Below are 19,143 nucleotides of genomic sequence, written 5' to 3'. Positions count from 1 at the left end.
AGTTTGGATTTTATTATAAGAATAATAGAAAACCACTGGGAGGTTTTAAGCAGAGGAGTGATGTGATAGGATTTCCATTTTTTAAAAACCTTGATGGCTGGGTGGAGAGGATTGCAGGGAGGCAAGGTGGAAACAAGGATACCAGTCTGGAGATGACTGCAGCCATCCAGGAGAGAGCTGGTGGCAGCCTGGACCAGGGTGAGGCCAGTGGAGGCGGGAGAAGTGCATGGATTCTGATTTTACTTTGAAAGTTAAGTACAGAGTGTTTCCTGGATGGTTGGATATGGTGGATGAAGCAAAGAGGGGAGTCCAGGATAACTCCAAGGGTTTGGCCTGAGCAACTGGAAAGGCGTACGTGCCATGGCTGACATGGGGAGGATGGGAGGGAGCCGGTTTGGGAGAAAAGTAATTAAGAGGTGAGTTATGACGGTGTTCATTTTGAAACGCCATGGTGGTGTCAGGTAGGCATTTGGATATTTCACCATCATCCGTGCTCTACCTTCATGGGCCATTGGAATAGTTATTTACATAATTCTTTTCTTTAAATCAACCTTAAATCGGCTCTCATTTTTCTTTAGCTCCATGCTAAGGAATAATATCCATAACATCAAGTGTTTTGTGGGTTTGTAGCATTCTTTCTGAATACAGATTAAAATAATAACCACCAGGTCCCCTTGCAGTTCAACCCTGACATTTCCTCCATACCCAGCCAAGTGTGGGCATCTAGCATACACAGACTTGAACTGAGCCATTTGGCTTTGACACGCAGGAACATCTGAGGGCATTTGAAGGGATCACAGCAGGGCGTTCGGGAGACGTGGTCCCACAGCTCAGCGAGGCTCTGTAAGTAGCCACCGAACTGCCTCCATGGGCCCTTCTCAGCCCTTTGCTCGGGGATGGGGGGTTCACAGAGCACAGCCCACCACCCTTTCCTTAGGTCCAAGCGCCCTCTGGTGGCCGGGTTCCCTGTCTGTGTGCACTGGGGGCTTCCCAGCTCCTGTTTCTGGAAGAGGGGGACCCTCTGCCTTGGCCTCTCCCTGGAGAAAGGGGCAAGAGGTCAGACTAGCTTTAGGCTCCAGACTGAGGGACAGATAGACGGTGCTGAGTCTGGGCCTCAGGCTGGGCCAAGGTGGGGCCGGCAGTCTGCAAGCCAGGCGGGGGCCACCAAGGGTCGGACCGAATGGGGAGGGAAAGTGGTGGGCGGGAGAAAGGGCTTTTGTTTCCTATAGAAGGTCACCAATGCAGAGAAATGCAACTTGATGGCCATATACAAATAGGGCAATTTACCTTCGGTGGGTACTTTCAGAGGAAAAGAAAAAACATTCCAATTTAACCATTTTAAAATTAAGAGCAAGGAACATCAGACTGTGCTGAATAAATACGACACACAATGGAAAATGTACTTCTTCTATTACAGCCAGTTACGGGAGAGAAGCGGGGTTGGCGACCAGCGACAAGCGGGAGAGAGTCATGCTCTTGCAGAGACAGCAACTGAGGAGGTGGCTGGACAGGCTGACGGAGGGTGCAGAGATAAGCACTGTCTGTCTAGGCTGACTCCCATGTGCCCACTCAGTCGTCCACGCTGCATCCACACAGGGGTTAACATTGGTGCACGTACACATGCATTCACACACTCACACGCCCCAAGTTGCACGGATATCCTTGCTGTTACTCCTTCATCCTCTTCTCAATGAACAAACTGTGTTTAGATGAGAAGAGACCAATTGCCAAACAGACACTGGCAGTCCAGTGTGCAAGGGAGTCTCGCATAGAAGGCTGTGGTGGGGCTGAGAGAAGGAGGAAGTCATGTACCCGTTGGTGCTGGACTGAGGGTGAACCAGGCTCCAGGGAGAAATGCTGCAGATTTCTTGCTGAAACCAAGGCAACATTCTTCAATGCAGTCATCCCCCTGCCTCTGGGCCCAGTGCCATCCTAGGGCTACAAAACTAACATCTACGTGCGGTTCTAGCACATGGTGGAAACTGACGTCCTTAGCGCAGCCTTAGCCATGAGAGTCTGGGCAAGCAGCTGGCTGGGTCTCCAAGGCTTCTACCTCCTAGTGGCTTAGCCTCTCCGGAAGTGAAGGGGCTTAAAGCTTTTTCTTCCAGTCCCATACCAAAAGGGAGGGCATACACAGAACACTGGCCTATCACGAATGCTGCCTCCCTACCTCTGCCACTCTCAGGGACCAGGGCCTAGGCACGGGTAATGTTCCAGATCACTCCAAGTAAGTCTTCCCCTGATTAAGATTTATTACTACCAGCTAGGGAAGAGGCCAAGAAATTACATTAAATTTAAAAAGAAGTCTGGCTAGAAGAATGAATCCCAATAAAAATGAATGGTGACACCAAAATTCAGACAACAAAAGAAAAAAATAAATTGGACTACAACAAAATTAGAATTTTTCTGTGCATCAAAGGACACGATCAGCAGACTGAAAATGCAACCTATGGAATGGGGAAAATTTGCAAATAATATGGCTGTTTTGGGTTAATTTCTAGAATATATAAAGAACTCCTACAACTCAACAACTACAAAAAACAAATAATCCAATTAAAATTTGAGCAAAGAACTAAATAGACATTTCTCTAAAGAAGGCAAACAAACGGCCAACAAGCATACAAAAAGATGCTCAACATCAATAATCATCAGGGAAATGAATCTCAAAACTGCAAAGAGACACCACCTCACGCCCATTAAGATGACTACTGTCAAAAAAAAAAAAGCAGCAAACAACAAGTGTTGGTGAGGATGTGAAGAAATGGAACCCTTGTACACTGTTAGTGGGAATGTAAAATGGTGTAGTCACTGTGGAAAACAGTACGGCATTTCCTCAAAAAATCAAAAATAGAATTGCTATATGCTGCAGCAATTCCACTTCTAGGTATATACTCAAAAAAAGTGACAGCAGGAACTTGAACAGACATTTGTACACTCATGTGCATAGCAGCATTATTCATAGTAGCCAAATGATGGAAACAACCCAAGTGTCCATTGTCAGATGAGTGGATGAACAAAATGTGGTCTATCCATACAATGGAATATTATTCAGCCTTAAAAATGAAGAAAATTGTGACACCTTTTACAACCCGATGAACTTGGAGGACATTATGCTAAGTGAAATCAGCCAGTCACAAAAGGACCAATACTGTATGATTCCACTTATGTAACATATCTAGAACAGTCAAATTCATAGAGACAAAAGGTAGGATGGTGATTGCCAGGGCTGGAGGGAGGGAGACTGACGAGCTGGTACTTAATGGGGACAGAATTTCAGTTTCACGGTTTGAAGAGTTCTGCAGATTGGTTGCACAACAATGTAAATGTACTTAACACTACCAAACCGTGCATTTTAAAAGTATTTAAGATAGTAAACTTTATGTGTACTGAACCACAATTAGTAGAGAGATAGAGAGAGAGAGAACTGGTATGCACAAAGGCATCTGAGTCTGCACCTAGATCTTCCTGCCCACTAATTAGCACTTGTCCTTGGGGTTCCTGGTCATCTGGTGGTACCCACTCAAGTATCTGAGCCTTCAGGAGATCCTCCCCAAATCCGCAGACATAGCCGGTGTTTCCGTAAAGACATGGCTTCTGGCAAATGGAAACAGGAGTTTTGGTGTGTTCACTTATTGCCCCAGTGAATAAACATTCTCCAAATTCCTCCTCTGTGCCAGGCATGCCTCCAAGGCTACAGACAGAGCAGTGAAGGAGACTGTCTTGGCCCTGCCCTCAAAGAGCCCACAGTCTGAAAACCGGATCCATCAAAATGGACCACCCAGTGTGATAAAGAGCCAGGACAGAGACGTGCGAGCAGCGTAGAGAGGGGGTGATTGGCTGCCTAGTGTGGGAGCCGGTTCAGTCAAGGGAGCCTTCTCCAACAAGTTGTTCCCTGAGCTGAGTCCAGAAGGACCAGTAGGGCTTAGGCAGGCAGCAGAAGACAGCAGAGGGGATTCCAGGCGGAGTGAGTCCTGGGAAAGGGGAAAAGAGAAATATGGGGAAAAGAGAGGGGTTGAGGTAGGAAGGGAGAGACTGTTAGCAGCGTGGAGCAATAACCACAAATAGTTCAAAGGAATTTATTAACTCGTAAGTGTCTCTACTGCAGATGTTAACTTGAAGAGTCATCCACCCACCACCAGCCTCAGGGCCTCTACAGAAATGCTCTGCATAGAGAGGTGATGGCCAGAGCTCCTGCCCACCACCTTCTCCGGCACTGCCTGCTGGCCCACTGCTAGCTCCTCACTCCCTGCTCTGGAATGGACTCGAGACCAGGAGCATCACCAGCCGCCTGGTCTAGAGAAGACCTCAGGGGTCGCAGTCCTGGTTGGCAGACAGGCAGACGGATCAACAGAGCAGGACCTGGAGTGAGCACCTCCTACCTGCCCCCTCCATACTTCTGTCTGCCTTGGAAGACAGACACTGAGACCAGTGCTAAGTGTCTGCCGCCAGTGCTTGAACTACATACTCATGCAGGGAAATGGAGATATTCAGAACTCATATTAGAAAAGAACCAAGTGAACTGTATATAAAACAGATAACCACCAACAACCTGCTGTATAGCACAAGGAACTCTACTCAATACTCTGTAATGGCCTATATGGGAAAAGAATCTAAAAAAGAGTGGATATAGGTATATGGATATGGATAACTGACACCTGAAACTAACACAACATTGTAAATCAACTATATTCCAATAAAAATTAAAAAAGAAATTTTTTAAAAAAGAAAAGAACAAAGTGGGAGGTGACTAGGTACAAAGGAGCCCAGAGAGATGCTGCTCTCCTCTTCCTTCCTTAAACTTGGACAGGCTGAAGCTTCTGGAAGCCGAGCCAAACACGGTCTGCACTCTGCACAAGATTGGCTGTTAGTTGGACTTGGAGAAGGGCTTCTGGATGATTGAGTCAAAAACCTGATGACAGAGAGGCTTCTGGGAGAAATCAAGGGGGCATGGGGGTAATGCATATATATATGTGGGGACCTACACAACTCTTCTAGCCCCTGGGGTCAAGGCCAAGGCTGGAGAGGCAGTTGGGCCCAAGCCATTATGGCTTCTCAGCAGCAGCTGGCTTGGGGCTATTCATCCCATCTGACAGGTAGTCGTCCTCATTATTCTGCTTCATCTTGGTTTCCAAAACCACGATGCGCTGCTTGAGCTTCTGCTGGGCCCCTGTGTACTCAGCCAGCAGGCAGGCAAAGCGAGTGTACAAGGTCTCCATGTTGGTTTCCAGCTGTTCTAGCTTCTCCTGCACATCCACCTCGATGCTGTCTGCCACCTCATTCTCATCCAGCAATCCTTCCTTCATCAGGATCTCCCGGCCTCTCTCCTCCAAGACCCTCTTGGCCTCAGGGTACTCCGTCACAGCTTCCATAAGATCATCCTTGGACAAGCAGAAGAGATCTGAGTAGCCAAGGCTTCGGATATTGGCTGTGCGTCGATTGCCCATTTTGCTGCCTTTAATGTTAAGGATACTGATCTCTCCAAAGCAACTCCCAGCCGAGAGCAGGGCATGCTGAGTGACACCATCATCAGCCACCACTGCCAATTTTCCTTCCTTGATTATGTACATCTCCTTCCCAATATCCCCCTTGCGGCAAATGTAATCCCCAGGACTGAAGACCTGAGGACGGAGCTTTAATACCAGCTCCACGAGCAGGCCAGCCTCACAATCCTGAAAGATGTGCACTTTCTTGAGTGTGGACAGGTGGACGTTGATGGCTATCTCAGCCCTCAGCTTGGCTGGCAGTTTCTTGAGAACTTCCCGCTCATCCACACTCTTCTTATTGGTCCAGAGGTAGTCAAACCACCTAATGACCTTGGCTTCCATCTCCTTGCTGACCTTTCGGAACTGCATATAGTGTTTGACGGCATCGATCTTGGCCTGGAACTCAGCCCGGGTGGCGTTCATGTTGGAGATCATGGAGCCCACGTTTCCCACGATGGTGGCAAAGATGAGGACACCAATCAGGAAATCAAAGATGACAAATAGGTACTCCTCATCTTTTACAGGGGGTGGTGTCTCCCCAATGGTGGTGAGGGTCAGTGTAGACCAGTAAAGGCAATAGATGTATTCCCTAGACAGGTAGCCGTACTCAGGGTCAGTGATGTTGGGGTAAACCCAGGTGTCGACCCCAAAACCAATGGACTTGGAGATGGCGTAGTAGATGCAGGCATTCCAGTGGATGATGACCAAGATGTAGAGGACCAGGTTGCTGATGCGGAAGATGTTGGGGTAGCTGGTGCGTGTCTCAGTGCGGTCAAAGAACTCAAACATGCGGGCAAAGTGTAGCAGGCGGTTGAAGCGCAGCTCAGGGTTGTGGATGCCCACAGCAAAATAGATCAGGTCTGTAGGGATGATGGAAGCCACATCCAGCCTGAACTGCAGGGTGTGGATGTAGTTGTCCCGCAACTTCTTGTTATCTTTGACCAGCAGCCCCTGCTCCAGGAAACCTGGTGGAGAAACAGCCAACGTATCACCTCTGCCTTCAGGCCTGTCCCTCCTGGTAGACTAATGTTCAGCAAGGAACAAAGTGATCACTCAACTCTCTTTCCCAAGGAGGGGTATAGGAAACTCACAGAGCATGGCTGGCCGTAAGTACCCTAAGAGATCACCCCCAAATCACCACCAACCTGTGTCCCAGACAAACATTTGAGGCTAACACCATGCCAACAGGGCTTCCTGAGAATTTGGATCCAAGCCTTTGGTCTTATGGGCCATGGTCCTGCCTGCATATCCCAGGTATCCACTTACCTGTGCGCAATCGGATGAAGAGGTCTGCGATGTAGACCACATCTGAGAAGTAGTCCAGCACCAACCACACTACGTAGTAATCTTTCTGTAGGTCACTGAAGCAGGCTCTGCAGGAAGACAGGGCTGGGCTTCACCATAAAGCTAGCCAAGGCCCCCTGAAGTCCCCATACTGATTGCCCACTGTGAGCAGGGCTTGGGATGGCCACCAGACGCACTGAGGAATCACAATCAGTCCGCTGCCAAGAAGACACGTATTCACAAGCAAGTACTACTCCAACCCTTATTATTATGTAGACATCACTACTGACGATTACTTGTCTGTCTCACCCACTGGACTATGAGCTCCAAAAAGACAGAGACCACCTCTTAGTCATTACTGCATGCGCCATATCTTAGCCCAGAGCACATCTTAGCCCAGGGTTCAAGTGCTCAACAAGAGTGAGTTGAATGAAAAATGAGCTGTTGGAAGAATGCACACAATACACAGCTGAATAGCTTCCATGCTCGGCTCTTCAACACACACCTATTGAGAACCCAACGCAGAGTACTGGCCAACCCAGATGAGAGAGAGCAGTAGCTGGGCTTAGACTCAAAGCAGTGGGAATGAAGAGAGGTTGGAGGCGGCAGGAGAGTTTTAGGAGGAATTGACGAGACTTGGTGACTGGATGGGTAGGGGCCTCAGGAGAGGGCAGAAGAAGGGACAGAACCCTGGATGATGACTCAGTGAGCCTACAAGTCAAGGGAGGGGCCCTGAGCTCTGACTACTTGGTTACACTTAGAATAAAACCCAGCCCCCTCCCCTGGCACACAAAGCCTCTCTGATGCTTCACCTGCAGTCCTCCAGCCACACTAGGCCATCCTGAAACGGGGGCTTGGCACCTTGCTGTTCCCTCCTCCCAGAATGTTCCCTCCACCAACCTCAAGCATCTAAATAGCCGACTTCCTCTCATCACTCAGGTCTCAGCCAAGGTACCACCTCCTCAGAGAGGTCCACCCTGAGTGCCCTTTCTCTAGTAGCTCCCTGCCTCTGGTCCTTGGACTCATCTCGGGCATTGGATCATTCATGTTCACTGTCAGTGCCCCCCACTAGCCTGAGAGCTCCAGGAGTGCAGAGACCACGTGTGTCTTTTTCACCACATTGTCCCCAGCCCTGAGCACTGAGCCTAGCACCCAGTAGGTGCTCAGTCAAATCCTTGCTGAATGAATGACTGAGGTATATGTGAAGAGGTATATAAGCTATATGTGGAGAATGACTTCGGAACTGAGACTGCAAGAAGAATCTCCATAGGTTGAAAATGGGGAAAGGGAATTTTCTCTTGAGGAAACAGCATGTTCTGATCCAAGAGTAGTGAGTGCTGGGGCTGGGGTATGTCCAGAAGGTGGAGCTAGAGAGAAGGGCCAGGTCCAGAGGGCCTTGAAGGCCACGCTGAGCGCTTGAACTTCATCCTGTGGGCAATGAGGGACCATTGAAAGGTTTGTGAGGAAGGCCTGACATCATCAAATCCCAGTTTCTATCAACCATGCTAGTTGCAAGTGTGGAAGATGCATTAGAGAGGGCAAGAGTGTCTGTAAGGAGTGGCTGCAGGACTGTTGTACTTGTCCCAGGGAGAGACGGGGGCGGCCTCACCTAGGACAGTATCGGTGTGGATGAGGAAGTAGGAAGAGATTACAGACACCAGGAAAAGGATAGACATGAAGCTTTTGGCAGCATATTAAATCGGGTTGGGGTAGAAGGAGCTGGGGGTCAATAGGGAAGAGGGAGGGGCCACTGGCAAGCAGGGAATCCAGAAAGGGGGCTGGGTTGGGGTGAGCTCTGTGTCCACCCCCTGCTCACCTGGCCACCAGTAGGCACCAGTTGTAGAAGACAGGCATGGCAATGACAAATAGCCAGCGGTAGTACCAGTCACCAGCTGGGTCCAAGACAAATAGTTCCCATTTCTTCCTGAGGAGACAGAGGCCAGGCTTGGGAACTGGATCCCCAGTGTGGCCCCAGCCCAGGTTCCAGTAGCCAGGGGACCCTGAAAAGCAACACCTAAGGGTATATGTGGGGTGAGGGACGCCTTGTCTTAGGGCCTCATTTTTCAGGAAGCCACAAGCTGGCACTGTGCATCTGAGTAGAGCTTGGTGGGCGAAGAGACCCCACATGGGCCCACTGGCTCTTCTGTCCTCTGGAGGTCTCTTGCCCAGAGGGCGCATGAGGGCTAGTGCTTTCACTGAGGCGGGCTCCAGGCCCTGGGGAGGGACGTCCACAGCATGGTAATGAGGGCTCAGGGCCGGTTCCCGCATCCCCCCCCCCCCCCCGGGGAAGAGAGAGGAGCTCCAAGCAAGCGAGTGCCACGTGCTTCCTGTCCCCGCCCCCGCCCCCGCTCCCGCCCCCGCTCCCTGTTTGGTCCCCGGCCTCCAGCTCCCAAATCACTTTCCCAGATGCTGTGTCCTGCCTTGGCAAGAGCTCTTTTCCCCTACTGGCCAGACATCCACAGTCGCCTACTCATTCCTCAAAGAACAGACCCTCCAGCTCCGCCTTCTCTGGCCTCCCCGCTTGTTCTGTCTTGTTCAGTTGTTTCTGGGCCTTCTACCACCAGGCAGCCCCCAGCATGTCCTCTTCAAACACCCACCTCTGTGCTCACATGGGCGCCGGTACTGGCATCCCCTCAACAGCATTCCCTATTTGCACCCTCCTCTGCATTTACTGACCGCTAGAACCCAGGCTAGGGCTGGCGCACCATTGGCTGAGCCCTCTCCCTGCCCACATTCAGGTGAGTGGCAAGAGGACATCGGCAAGAGGCAGCTAAGGTGAGAAAAGCCAGCAGGGGCTCCCATGGCAGGGGGGCCACTGGCTGTTAGAGAGGGCATAGGCCCTGGTCAGCCCCTGGCTGTGGTATGAGAAACCCCACCACACCCTCCGATCGCGTGCTCAGGAGCCCTTCCAATCCCACAGGCCGGACAGCTATACTTGGTGCCCTTGCCCTCGCTGTCCTTGTCGCCTTTGCCATCTCCTTGCTGTGTCGTCACGGTCTGGAGCTCAGGCCCACAGAAACGCTCAAGGAATGAGTCAGGTCTGGGCTCCTCCTCGCGGAAATTCTTGTTGGCCCACTCTCTGATGACCCCCACCAGGCAGGCAATCCTAGAGGGGAGAGAAGAGAACCGCGCTGTGGAGAGAGGACCTGCGCCGAGGACAGGGGGATGGGGCTTGGGTGTGACTCCCAACACAGCAGCTTGAGGGGTAAGGGGCTAGTCTGGGAAGACTTCCTGTAGGAGGTGCCATCTCTGTCGATTGTGAAGAACAAACAGGGGGTCTCTGGGGCAAGATGGAGATGATGCTAAGGGAGGACAGGTCAGGAGGAAGGTTGGCTCAAGTTTCCTGATTTCCTCATGGGGCCTACAACTCTGGGCTGGAGACCTGGGAGCCCTCTACCTATACCCCTCAGCTGGGAAGCATCTCTCCTCCCAACACTGCCACAGGCAAGTCTGAAGAGAAACCTGCACTGCCACCCCGAGCCTGCTCACAGGAGCCTCCTCCGGAGAAAAAGTTGAGCTAGGACAGCATTGGCAGCGCTTCCCAGAGGTCTTGCTAGAGAGGCCCCGTGGGACCGAGAGGACCCCATGATCCGACAGGCCCCATGGGGTGGAGGGGTAGCAGCAGGGCAGTGGGGAAACCCACCTGCGGAAGCCACCCCTCCTCTGCAGGGGGGCATCCATCGCTGCCAGCCTCTGTAGTTCTGAGGAGGTGTCATCGTCGGCCGCGGACTGTGGCCTGCAGAGGAAGGAGCAGAAGTGACCAAGGGTTTGTTTGTTTTTATTTTTTTCTGGGCATGCCTTGTCTCCTATTAGCACTCTCCCCTCCTGGGAGATGCCTAGAAACCCCGTCGTCCTTTTAGAGGCTGTCCTTGAGCCAAAGGTTATTTACTCTGTGACAGCGAGGCACAGTTGGGAGAAAGTCGCAGCCTCAAGGCCACCTCTGCAATGATCCAGCCTCAGCAGACTCACCTGTTGCTGGTCATGTGGTCATCTTCGCCACTGACCTTGATGGCAGGAGGTGCATGATGGCTGTGGTTATTGGCTGGGGAGCTCTTCACTCCACTGGCTTTTTCTGTCATCCTCCATGTACCACCAGGACCCTCACCTGCCAGGCAGAGGCCCAAGAGGAAGGTCACAGAACACCCTGGTGCCCATATAAGGCAGGAGGGCCTCAGGTGAGCACTGAGAACAGAGCCAGGGCCCACATGGCAAACCCCAGCTCCCCTGGGTATTGCTGTGGCAGTGCAGGGCAAGGGCATCTGCATCACCAACGTGGCAGGCTCCAAGCACCCAGGAGACGATGGTGCCCTTCCCACCCCCATAGGTAATTGCAAAGGCAAACAGTGCTAAACTGCATGATCTGTTTCTTTTTCTTTTACCTCAGTGAACTTTTTGACGTGTGAACTAACAAGGCTAAAACAAAACAAAACAAGAAACTGTTTAAGCCATCTTCTGTTGTCTGGCACAGGCTTAAGCTGCTGAGCTCCTCCAAACTAGCCACTGCCCCCAAATTCCTGCCCTGTGGGAGGAGATGTATCTCCTTGGCCCAAAGAGGCTGCCACCTGCCCCCACCCCCAGCTCTCTGGTTCTCCTCAGGTGGGAGTCCTATCTCTCACTGACTTTTTCACCGGGGCAGTGACTCTGGGGGGGTCCTTCTTTTCAGCTCTGATCACATTATCTCCATCACCTCCAAGCTGAGGAACACAAGGTAGCCCGGTGGATGGGGCAAGGAGTGAGGAGGAGAGAAGGGAGAGGTCCCATGGGCTCTATAGGCAGTGGTCCAAGTCAGGACTCTCTCCTCTGGGCTATGGGGAGTCGTGTAAGGGCTGAGCAGGAGCATGACAAGGACGGCATTATATTCGAGAAAGATCCTTCTGGCTGCTAGGTGGACACTGGATTAGACGGGGAACAAGGGTGGAGAAGTCTGGAGAAGACTGTGCCGATGAAGCCCGAGACAAGGGGGAGGGGATTGGGTGCGTGGAGTGAGGGAGAACAAGTGGGTGAGGCCACGCAGGAAGAATCCTGAGAACCCCAACATTTAAGAATTGAGCAGAGGAAGAGTTATCCACAAAATGGACTGAGAAGAAGCATCCTGAGAGGGAAAAATCCAGAAGAGAGACAGGAGATGGTGTTCCACCGTGTGTTCTGCATGGGGTCAGGGAGGATAGGATTGCTCTCCCCTGCTGAGGCATGTGCCCCACCAGATTTGGGCAGAAATGATGAGCCCACCCCGCAGATTCCCTACTGCTGGAGCTCATCCCCCCAACCCCCCCCCCCAAAGCTTGTTCCGGCTTCTGAAGCCATCACCATGGCGATGGCAGGCACGTCACACTCTGCGGTGAGCGGTAATAACAAGCAGCCTCAGAGCCACTCGCCTGCTGTGGGACCGTGGCACCAGGATGCTAATGAGGGAACCCGAGGGAGAGGAACCTGGATCCCTGAGTCCCTGTTTGGACCCTAGAGGCGGCTGACCATGGAGACAGAAAGTTCCAGGCAATGCACACAAAGCTGGGGCCTCTTGCGCTGATCAGGTTTCGGTGCTGGCCTCCTGGAAGCCTGAAGGTGAAGAGGGGCTGGAACTCAGGCCCAGAGTGGAACACATTAGAGCACTGTTCAGGGGATGAACGGCAGGGGTAGCAGAGGGGCAGTGAAGGTCAAGTTCACTGCGGGGATGGAGGGGACACTGGTGTGGGAGGGTGGACCCGGAGTACAGAGTGAGCTATGCTTACAGCAATAGGGCAGAGGAGTCCAAGGCCACCCAGGGAGGCTGCAAACACCAGGCCGAGGACTTGGGACAGCCCCTTGCTGATAGAGAGCCAGCGTTGGCCCTGCCTGCCACCGCTTGGATCCCTCCCCTCCTTACTGATCATCCCCAATAGCAGTGGCACTGAGCCCACAAGCGGGACAGCCCTGGGGGCACATGACAACATTTATGCCCCCTCTAAGTTTCTGGCACCAAGACGGATTCCTCTCCCATGATCCCTGCTCCTTCTCCGCCAGGAACAGGCTCTTTCCTCCGCCTGGGTGCGCTGTCTGCTCTGCCACCCACATGCCCCTTCATGAGAAATGCCCCCTCAGACCCCTCACCAGGGAACGAGGGCAGCTAGCCCCAGCCCGCAGGCCGCTAGGCCAGTGCTTCCCATCTGCGCGTTTGCTCTGGAAACTTCATCCAGTCCCAGACTTCGGTTACCATTATGTCCCCACCCAGGCGTCTCTTCCAAGCTGCCCCCCCATATCTCCAGCTGCCTGCTGGACATCTTCTTCTTTGAGGTGCCTCAAACCCAACCTACCTAAAACTGAACTTGACATTTTTCACCTACAAATCAGCTTCTCCTCCAATTTCCCAACTCAGAAAGGGGGCCTGTCTTCTACGCAGTCACCCAAGCCAAAAACCTTCAATCATCCCCTCCAAGCAGCCTCCGTTCTCGGTTGATTGTCCCCCCTACAAAGTGTCAAAAATCTTCCCATTCACTGCCCTCTGTCCCCAGGGCCCCGGCCTAGTCTCGAGCTTTCAGAGTCGCTCTCCAGGCCTGCTGCAGCAGACTCTGACCAGCCCAGCACTCACTGGGGTCTGGACTGGAGGGGAGACGTGGACGCCACCTGGGATGCTGGCAGGTAAAGCTCTGAGAGGGGATGAGCATCACCCCTCGCCCCACCATAGCATGAGAGCAAGGCTGGGGGGAGGGTCCTGAGGAGACTGCGGAGGACAGGCCCCAGGAGACAGAGTCTCAGGGAGCAAAGAGCCTGCAGGGCCACATCAGGAGAGCAGGGCTGCCGGCAGAGCCTGACCCATCTTCCCCCTGAGACGAGAGCTGGAGCGGCCCTGCATCGAGCACTAGGGACCTCGCTGGTGAGCTCATCACGAGCAGCCTCAAGGAGTGCTGGTAGAGAGGGCTGTTTGTAGGGTTTCAGACTCCTTTTACACAAAGGAGATAGTAAAGCAAGTGGAAAGGTTTTTGAGGAGGGATGGTGAAAATATCTGTGCTTGTGACCAACCCCAGTTAGGGCTGGAGCTCATGAAAGATGGATAGAATGGGTGGGTCCAGGTTCCAGAGGAGGTGAGAGGTGACTTATGAAGAATGCAGAGGGGAGGGGTCCCTGATGAACAGGCCAGGAGGGGAAGGAGGTGATAGGCAGACATGTTAGATGGCGGTAGGGGAACAGTGAGAGACAGATCAAGAAGCTCACTCATGCCAATCCCCAGTATTCTCAGCAAAATGGGAGGGGGTTTCATCTTCAGAGGCGTCAGGCAGTGGTAGATGCGGACCTTGCAGGAGGCCAGAAAGTTTGCAATAGCTCCTGCAGGAATGCACTGGAGAAACCAAGCAAGTGTGAGGGCAGGGCTAGGCTGCGTGAGGAAGACAGCAGATGTGTAGGTGGCAAAGAGAAGAGAGATGGGCAGGGGACCCAGATAGGAGGGAAGCTTACAAAACAAGGGTAAGCCACCATAATGCTGTAAAAAGCCCAACATCAATCGTAGTGCACTTCTGGGCCTCCCTTCTCGTCATCCACTAGCTGAACAACCAGCCCAAGAGTTTTATAGAAACACCAGCCTGGTCCAGGGAGTCTCTTGGACGCTGGTTAAAAGCATTCTGATGATGATTCCTTCAGAGATGTTAAGGCCAGGAAGAGAAGGAGCAAGCTGGAAATACAACCAAGGCTCGAAGCCAGAGCTACTACCTTCCGGTCTGCGGCTCATTCAAATCTCACTGCTGCCCAGTCCTCTTTTAGTCATTCATCTATTCCACGCGTATGGTCAAGGCACCTGGCGTGCACCAGGTCTCCGCAAGGTGCTGAGCTGAGAAAGGTGAGTCTGGCAGAGTCTCTGACCTCAGTGTTGCTCCCAAAATAAAAGAGAAAACCAGGAACACAATTCACCCTCAGAGTCAATTCTCTGCCCACATCTATTCTGTTTCTCAGCAGCATTTGACACAAGTCAGGCACTCTCTCCTTCTTGACATAATGGGTTCCATGCTCCTGGCTCTGCTCCTGCCTCAGTGGCCACTTCTTCTCAGTGTCCTCTGAAGAAACCTCCTCCTCTTTCCTAATTCTAAACTTCGGAGTGTCCTGAACTCAGTGATTGAGTAGATTCCTTATCTTTTCTCTCTTTGTCACTTCTTCATCCAGGCTTCTGGCTTTAAACACATCTGTATACTGATGACTTGCAAATTATAACACCTGCCCAGCCTCTCTCCTGAACTCCAACCTGTCTCCCTGACGTTACCACTTGGATGTCGAATCTCAGGCTGAATATGTCGAAAACCGAGTACTTGATCTTCCCCTCAAAACCTTATCCGCCAGTACTCGTCAGCAACTCAACAAAGGCAATGCTGTTCTCCCAGTTAGTCAAGTCAAAAACCAACAACGACCTACTATATAGCACAGGGAACTCTACTCAATATTCTGTGATAACCTACATGGGAAAAGAATCTGGAAAAGAATTAATATATGTATATGTATACCTGAATCACTTTGCTGTATACCCGGAACTAACACAACATTGTACATCAATGATAATCCAATAAAATTAAAAAAAAAAAAACCTTAGGGTCATCCTTAACTCCTCCCTTTCTTTCATGCTGCCACACATTGCAAATCATGTGCTAGTAGCAATTCTGGCCATTGCAGTAGAAAAAGTCCTGGGCAGCAGGCAGAGAGCCGTGCCAAGGGGAGGGTCGTGCACGTCATGGGTGGCAGGGAGGTGGGCAGGCAGGCAGACACAGACAAGGAGAGCCAAGAGGAAGCTGGAATGGGGGGTGGGGATGTAGGGGGCAACTTCTCGTTCATTGAGCAGCTACCACTGCTGCTAGCACTTGACCTAAGTTAACTCATTTAATTCTCACAAACATCTGGCAAGGCTGATGCTATTACTAGCCCCATTTTACAGATTCACACCTAAGCAATCTGGCTCCCAAAGCACATTCAACCACAGGGCCAGCCTGGAAGGTGAACAGAGCCAGGGACTTGGGCATGAGTACCAAGAGGAGAACTAAGTCAGCTCTGCACCAGGCACAGCAGGCTCTCAGGGCTGACTCTGAGTGTGGAGCCGAAGCTGCAGTGACCCCTTGTGCCCCAGGCCTGGAGGGACAGTTGGAAGGGGCTCAGCTGTGGAGAAGGGGACTTGCAGGAGCTGAGGATAGGCAGCCCCAAGCTGCAGGTGGAGTGAGGGCCTGGCACTCACTGGGCAGGCGTGGCTCCTTGATGCCAATTCGCCTCTGGCTATCATCAGCCACCTTGAGGTCAGACTCGAGGCCAGCACCTCCATGAAAAAGATGCTTGACCACTATTTTTTGAACGAATGAAATCTCCAGTGGGACATACGGGAAACAGGACTCTGCCCAAGAGGTCTGGCAGACCAGCGTGCTTCGTCACTCCTTTGACAAGGGGCTGGAGTCTCTAGTGTGGACACCATTACATCAGAAACTTTCCAAGGTTGGGCTGCTTTTGCCACCAGAGGCTTTATTTCTTTACAGATAAAGATAGGACTGGGGCAGGGTATCTGACATCAGCCACAGTCAGCCCGCACCCCAGGGGAGGCTCCTCCTAGGACAGACGGCACCCTAGAGACAGCAGCCCATCCCCCCAGCCCCTGCTGTCCTCACTGAGAAGCCAGTCCTGGACTCAACATGTCCCAAACTGACCTGACCCTCTGACCCCAGCCCCAGCTCCTATCTCCCCAGTGCCTTATCTTGAGAAAGGCACATCTCTCCCCACCTGCGCTCAATCCAGAAACCTAGGTAGGAGTAATCCTTGACACCCCCTCCCCATTCTCAAATCCTGTTGGTTCTACTGCTGAAATCTCTCTCCGGTACTTTCTTCTCTGTCTATCCTGACTGCTGCTGCCCTAGGCCTGGCCCCAGCCCGTCCTCTCCTCTACCTTCCACACCACCAGGGTGAGTTCAGTCAGTCCACACCTGGATCTATATGTCACTCCTGCTTCTAAAACCCGTGGACAGATGCCCTCACCCTAGAAATAAACTTCATCAGGACAGGGACTTGTATGTTTCATTTTCTCATTAATCCCCAGAGCCTAGCCCCATGGCAAGCACATACATATTTTAGATGTGTGAATGAATGAATGAATTCCCTAAACTTGCTCTGCACATTCCCAAATCCACACCTTGTTTCATGTTCCACCTTTTCATTCTTCATTTGTATCATAGACTTATCGTGTCTTCACAATGATTTATTTGCTTATTTTCTGTCCCCCGCAAGATGATTACAACTATGCGAGCAGGGACCAGGAGTGCCTTGTTCCCTGCTGGGTCCCAGGACTAAAGATAGTGTCAGGTACTCGTTGAATGGATTGAAAGTTCATCTATATAATAAATTCCAAACTCTGTATGTGGGCATTCAAACCCCTTCCAGAACTGAGCAGACCCATATCTGCAGCTTCATCTCCAGTGGGAGCATCTCATGTTGGAGCCTGGTGGGGGGTGGGCAGGGCTAGTCCTGGCAGTTCTGAGGCCACCATGGCACCCAAGCGCCCACCAGGTACACACCCTGTCAGTCACAGTTGGGACTCAACTCCAAGCACACGTGCCCAGTCCAAGCACCCAGTGACCCTCCCTCCGGAGAAGGCAGCCCGCACTCTGGAAGCCTCCATTTGACAAGTGGTACTAAGTGCTCTGCCCATGCTCCGCCAACAGCAGGGCCCAGACCCTGGCAGGAGATATACAGAGTTGGTGCCCCAACACTAGCTGCCTCCCCTTGGCCACAGTCTGACGTGGATGGAGCTGCTACTTGCTGGTCTGGGCTCAAGCTGAGATGTGTGGCAAGCTCAGCTGGACAGCCAAAATGGGAAGCCTATCCCTGCCCCAGGCCTGCTGGCTGGCTCCGGAATCTTCCCTCAGCCAGAAGCTCTAATGGCTTCACTGCAGATGCATTTGTCAAAATGGCAAAAAATAAATAAAATAAAATTCAAAAAAGAAATGGCAAAGGCGCTGGCCCCCAAAGCCTGAGAGGCGTGCAGCAGGCGCTCTCCTTTGAGGCTGTCCTGAGGAGGCCAGGCTGCAGCTCGAAGGGCTGAAAGCAAAGGCTACAATCCCAACAGGGTTTATGGGAGAAGCACCATATATATAACCCAACTCCTACATCCGTTACTCCTCATAGGCAGGGAGCCAAGGGGCTCCAAGTGGCACGGTCCCCGTGCTCTGAGGCTCGGATGTCCAGAAACGTCGTGGACCAGGCAGGCAGTGGGGGCGGATGCAGGTGGTGAGGCCCACAGACTCCTCCCTCTCTCCCACCCCACCCCTCCTGGCCAGGCAGGCTCTTGGCCCCTCCGTTGTCCCCTAGGAGGGTGGCAGGGAGGGTGGCTGGAAAAGGCTTGGAGCAAAGGCTCAGCTGCCTTGAGGCAAGTCTAGCATCACACACAGTGCCTCCGTGCTCCTGAAGCCCCCAAGATTGCATTCGTGTACTTGGACAAGGGACAAAGTCTCCCCACACAGCCACTTTCGCTCAGCTCCCTGGCAGACCCACGGCAAGCCCAGCTCTAGGGCCTACACACGTTCACGGGCTCTAACCCCGGCCCTATGGAGGCCACCGGCCCTTCCTCACCAGTCAGACGGCTTCAGAGGCGAGGTGTCTTGGCCACAGTCAGCGTCTGTTGGTCCGTCCGAGAAGCTTCCAATCAGAGACGAGCCCTCGGGGACTCAGCGGCACCTGCGGCCAGCAGAGACCTCCCGGTGCTCCTGTCCCCAGGCCAGTGGGGTCCCCGAACCCCCAAGCAGCTCACAGCCTCTCAGTCAAAGAGCTGCCCACCCTGCCCGAGGCCGGCAGTGGCCCAGAGGAGCTCATGCCCACAGCTGAGGCAAAGTGGAGAGGCAAGTCCCAGAGCGGCGCTTGCCCGCTGGAGAAGTTGTACTGCCCGCTGGCTGGACGCCTGACCTTCTCACTGTGGGCCCTGCACACCCCAGGCTGCCAGCAGGTGCGGGTTGGGTGCCAGGCTGCCTGGCTGGGGAAGCTGCTGGTCTGCCCAGACCCAAGAGCCAGCCCCTCCCAAGCTCCCCGAGGAGGCCTCCCTTACATAGAGCACATATTGCTCAGGGCTTTGTGTCTGGGGACCCAGGGTCACCTGCTCACCGCCGCCATGCACCTGCCGCCGGGCCGTGTCCACAGTCCCAGCCTACCTCCCTGGCCAGAGGGCAAACCACGGGGGAAACCTGGGAGAGACAAGAGGTACCTGAGGTGGGGCAGGGTTGGGGGGAATCCATTCCTTCCCCTCCAGGGTTCCCTGGACTTGGCCTCCAAGAGGGGCCAGGGCTGGGGAAGGGAAAGGGGGCAAGACCCAGCCCTCCCTTCAGGAGGCAATTAGGCCACAATTGCTCCCTGGGGACCCTGGGCAGAGCCCATCCCGCCAGCCCTTTACTTCTGCTGG

At 52.8% G+C, this 19,143-nt stretch overlaps 1 protein-coding gene and 1 long non-coding RNA gene across 4 annotated transcripts in view; one reads left to right on the top strand and one right to left on the bottom strand.

The window, feature by feature from the left end:
* LOC309620123 overlaps positions 1-19,143 on the top strand; it is a 424,602-nt gene that overhangs the window by 147,769 nt on the left and 257,690 nt on the right. The window lies entirely within an intron of this gene.
* Positions 4,061-18,854, bottom strand: CNGA2 (cyclic nucleotide gated channel subunit alpha 2). 3 transcript variants are annotated; one of them, XM_082376908.1, is made up of 7 exons: positions 18,324-18,854; positions 10,737-14,607; positions 10,411-10,503; positions 9,703-9,873; positions 8,584-8,691; positions 6,750-6,856; positions 4,061-6,448 (listed from the first exon to the last, which is right to left on the bottom strand). In XM_082376908.1, the coding sequence occupies exons 2-7, from the start codon at positions 11,087-11,089 to the stop codon at positions 5,043-5,045; spliced, it is 2,238 nt and encodes a 745-aa protein (XP_082233034.1). In that variant the 5' UTR covers positions 11,090-14,607; positions 18,324-18,854; the 3' UTR covers positions 4,061-5,042. The 3 variants fall into 3 exon arrangements, with proteins under 3 accessions (XP_082233034.1, XP_082233036.1, XP_082233035.1); XM_082376910.1 differs by having other exon boundaries at positions 10,737-10,872; XM_082376909.1 differs by lacking the exon at positions 18,324-18,854 and having other exon boundaries at positions 10,737-10,872; positions 14,448-18,018.

The sequence above is a fragment of the Balaenoptera borealis genome (assembly GCF_965194805.1).
Source record: "Balaenoptera borealis genome assembly, chromosome: X".
NCBI lineage: Eukaryota > Metazoa > Chordata > Mammalia > Artiodactyla > Balaenopteridae > Balaenoptera > Balaenoptera borealis.
The sequence above is the reverse complement of the archived record's forward strand: the minus strand, read 5'-3'. Positions and strand labels throughout refer to the sequence as shown.

What these genes read in the sequence shown, in the direction of transcription:
- CNGA2 (XM_082376908.1), bottom strand. Translation starts at nt 11,089, where the DNA reads ATGGGGGTGGGAAGGGCACCATCGTCTCCTGGGTGCTTGGAGCCTGCC. An exon ending in TGGTGCCTACTGGTGGCCAG is followed by an intron (nt 6,857 to 8,583) that starts GTGAGCAGGGGG and finishes GTCTTCCTGCAG; the next exon opens with AGCCTGCTTCAGTGACCTAC. An exon ending in CTTCATCCGATTGCGCACAG is followed by an intron (nt 6,449 to 6,749) that starts GTAAGTGGATAC and finishes TTTCTCCACCAG; the next exon opens with GTTTCCTGGAGCAGGGGCTG.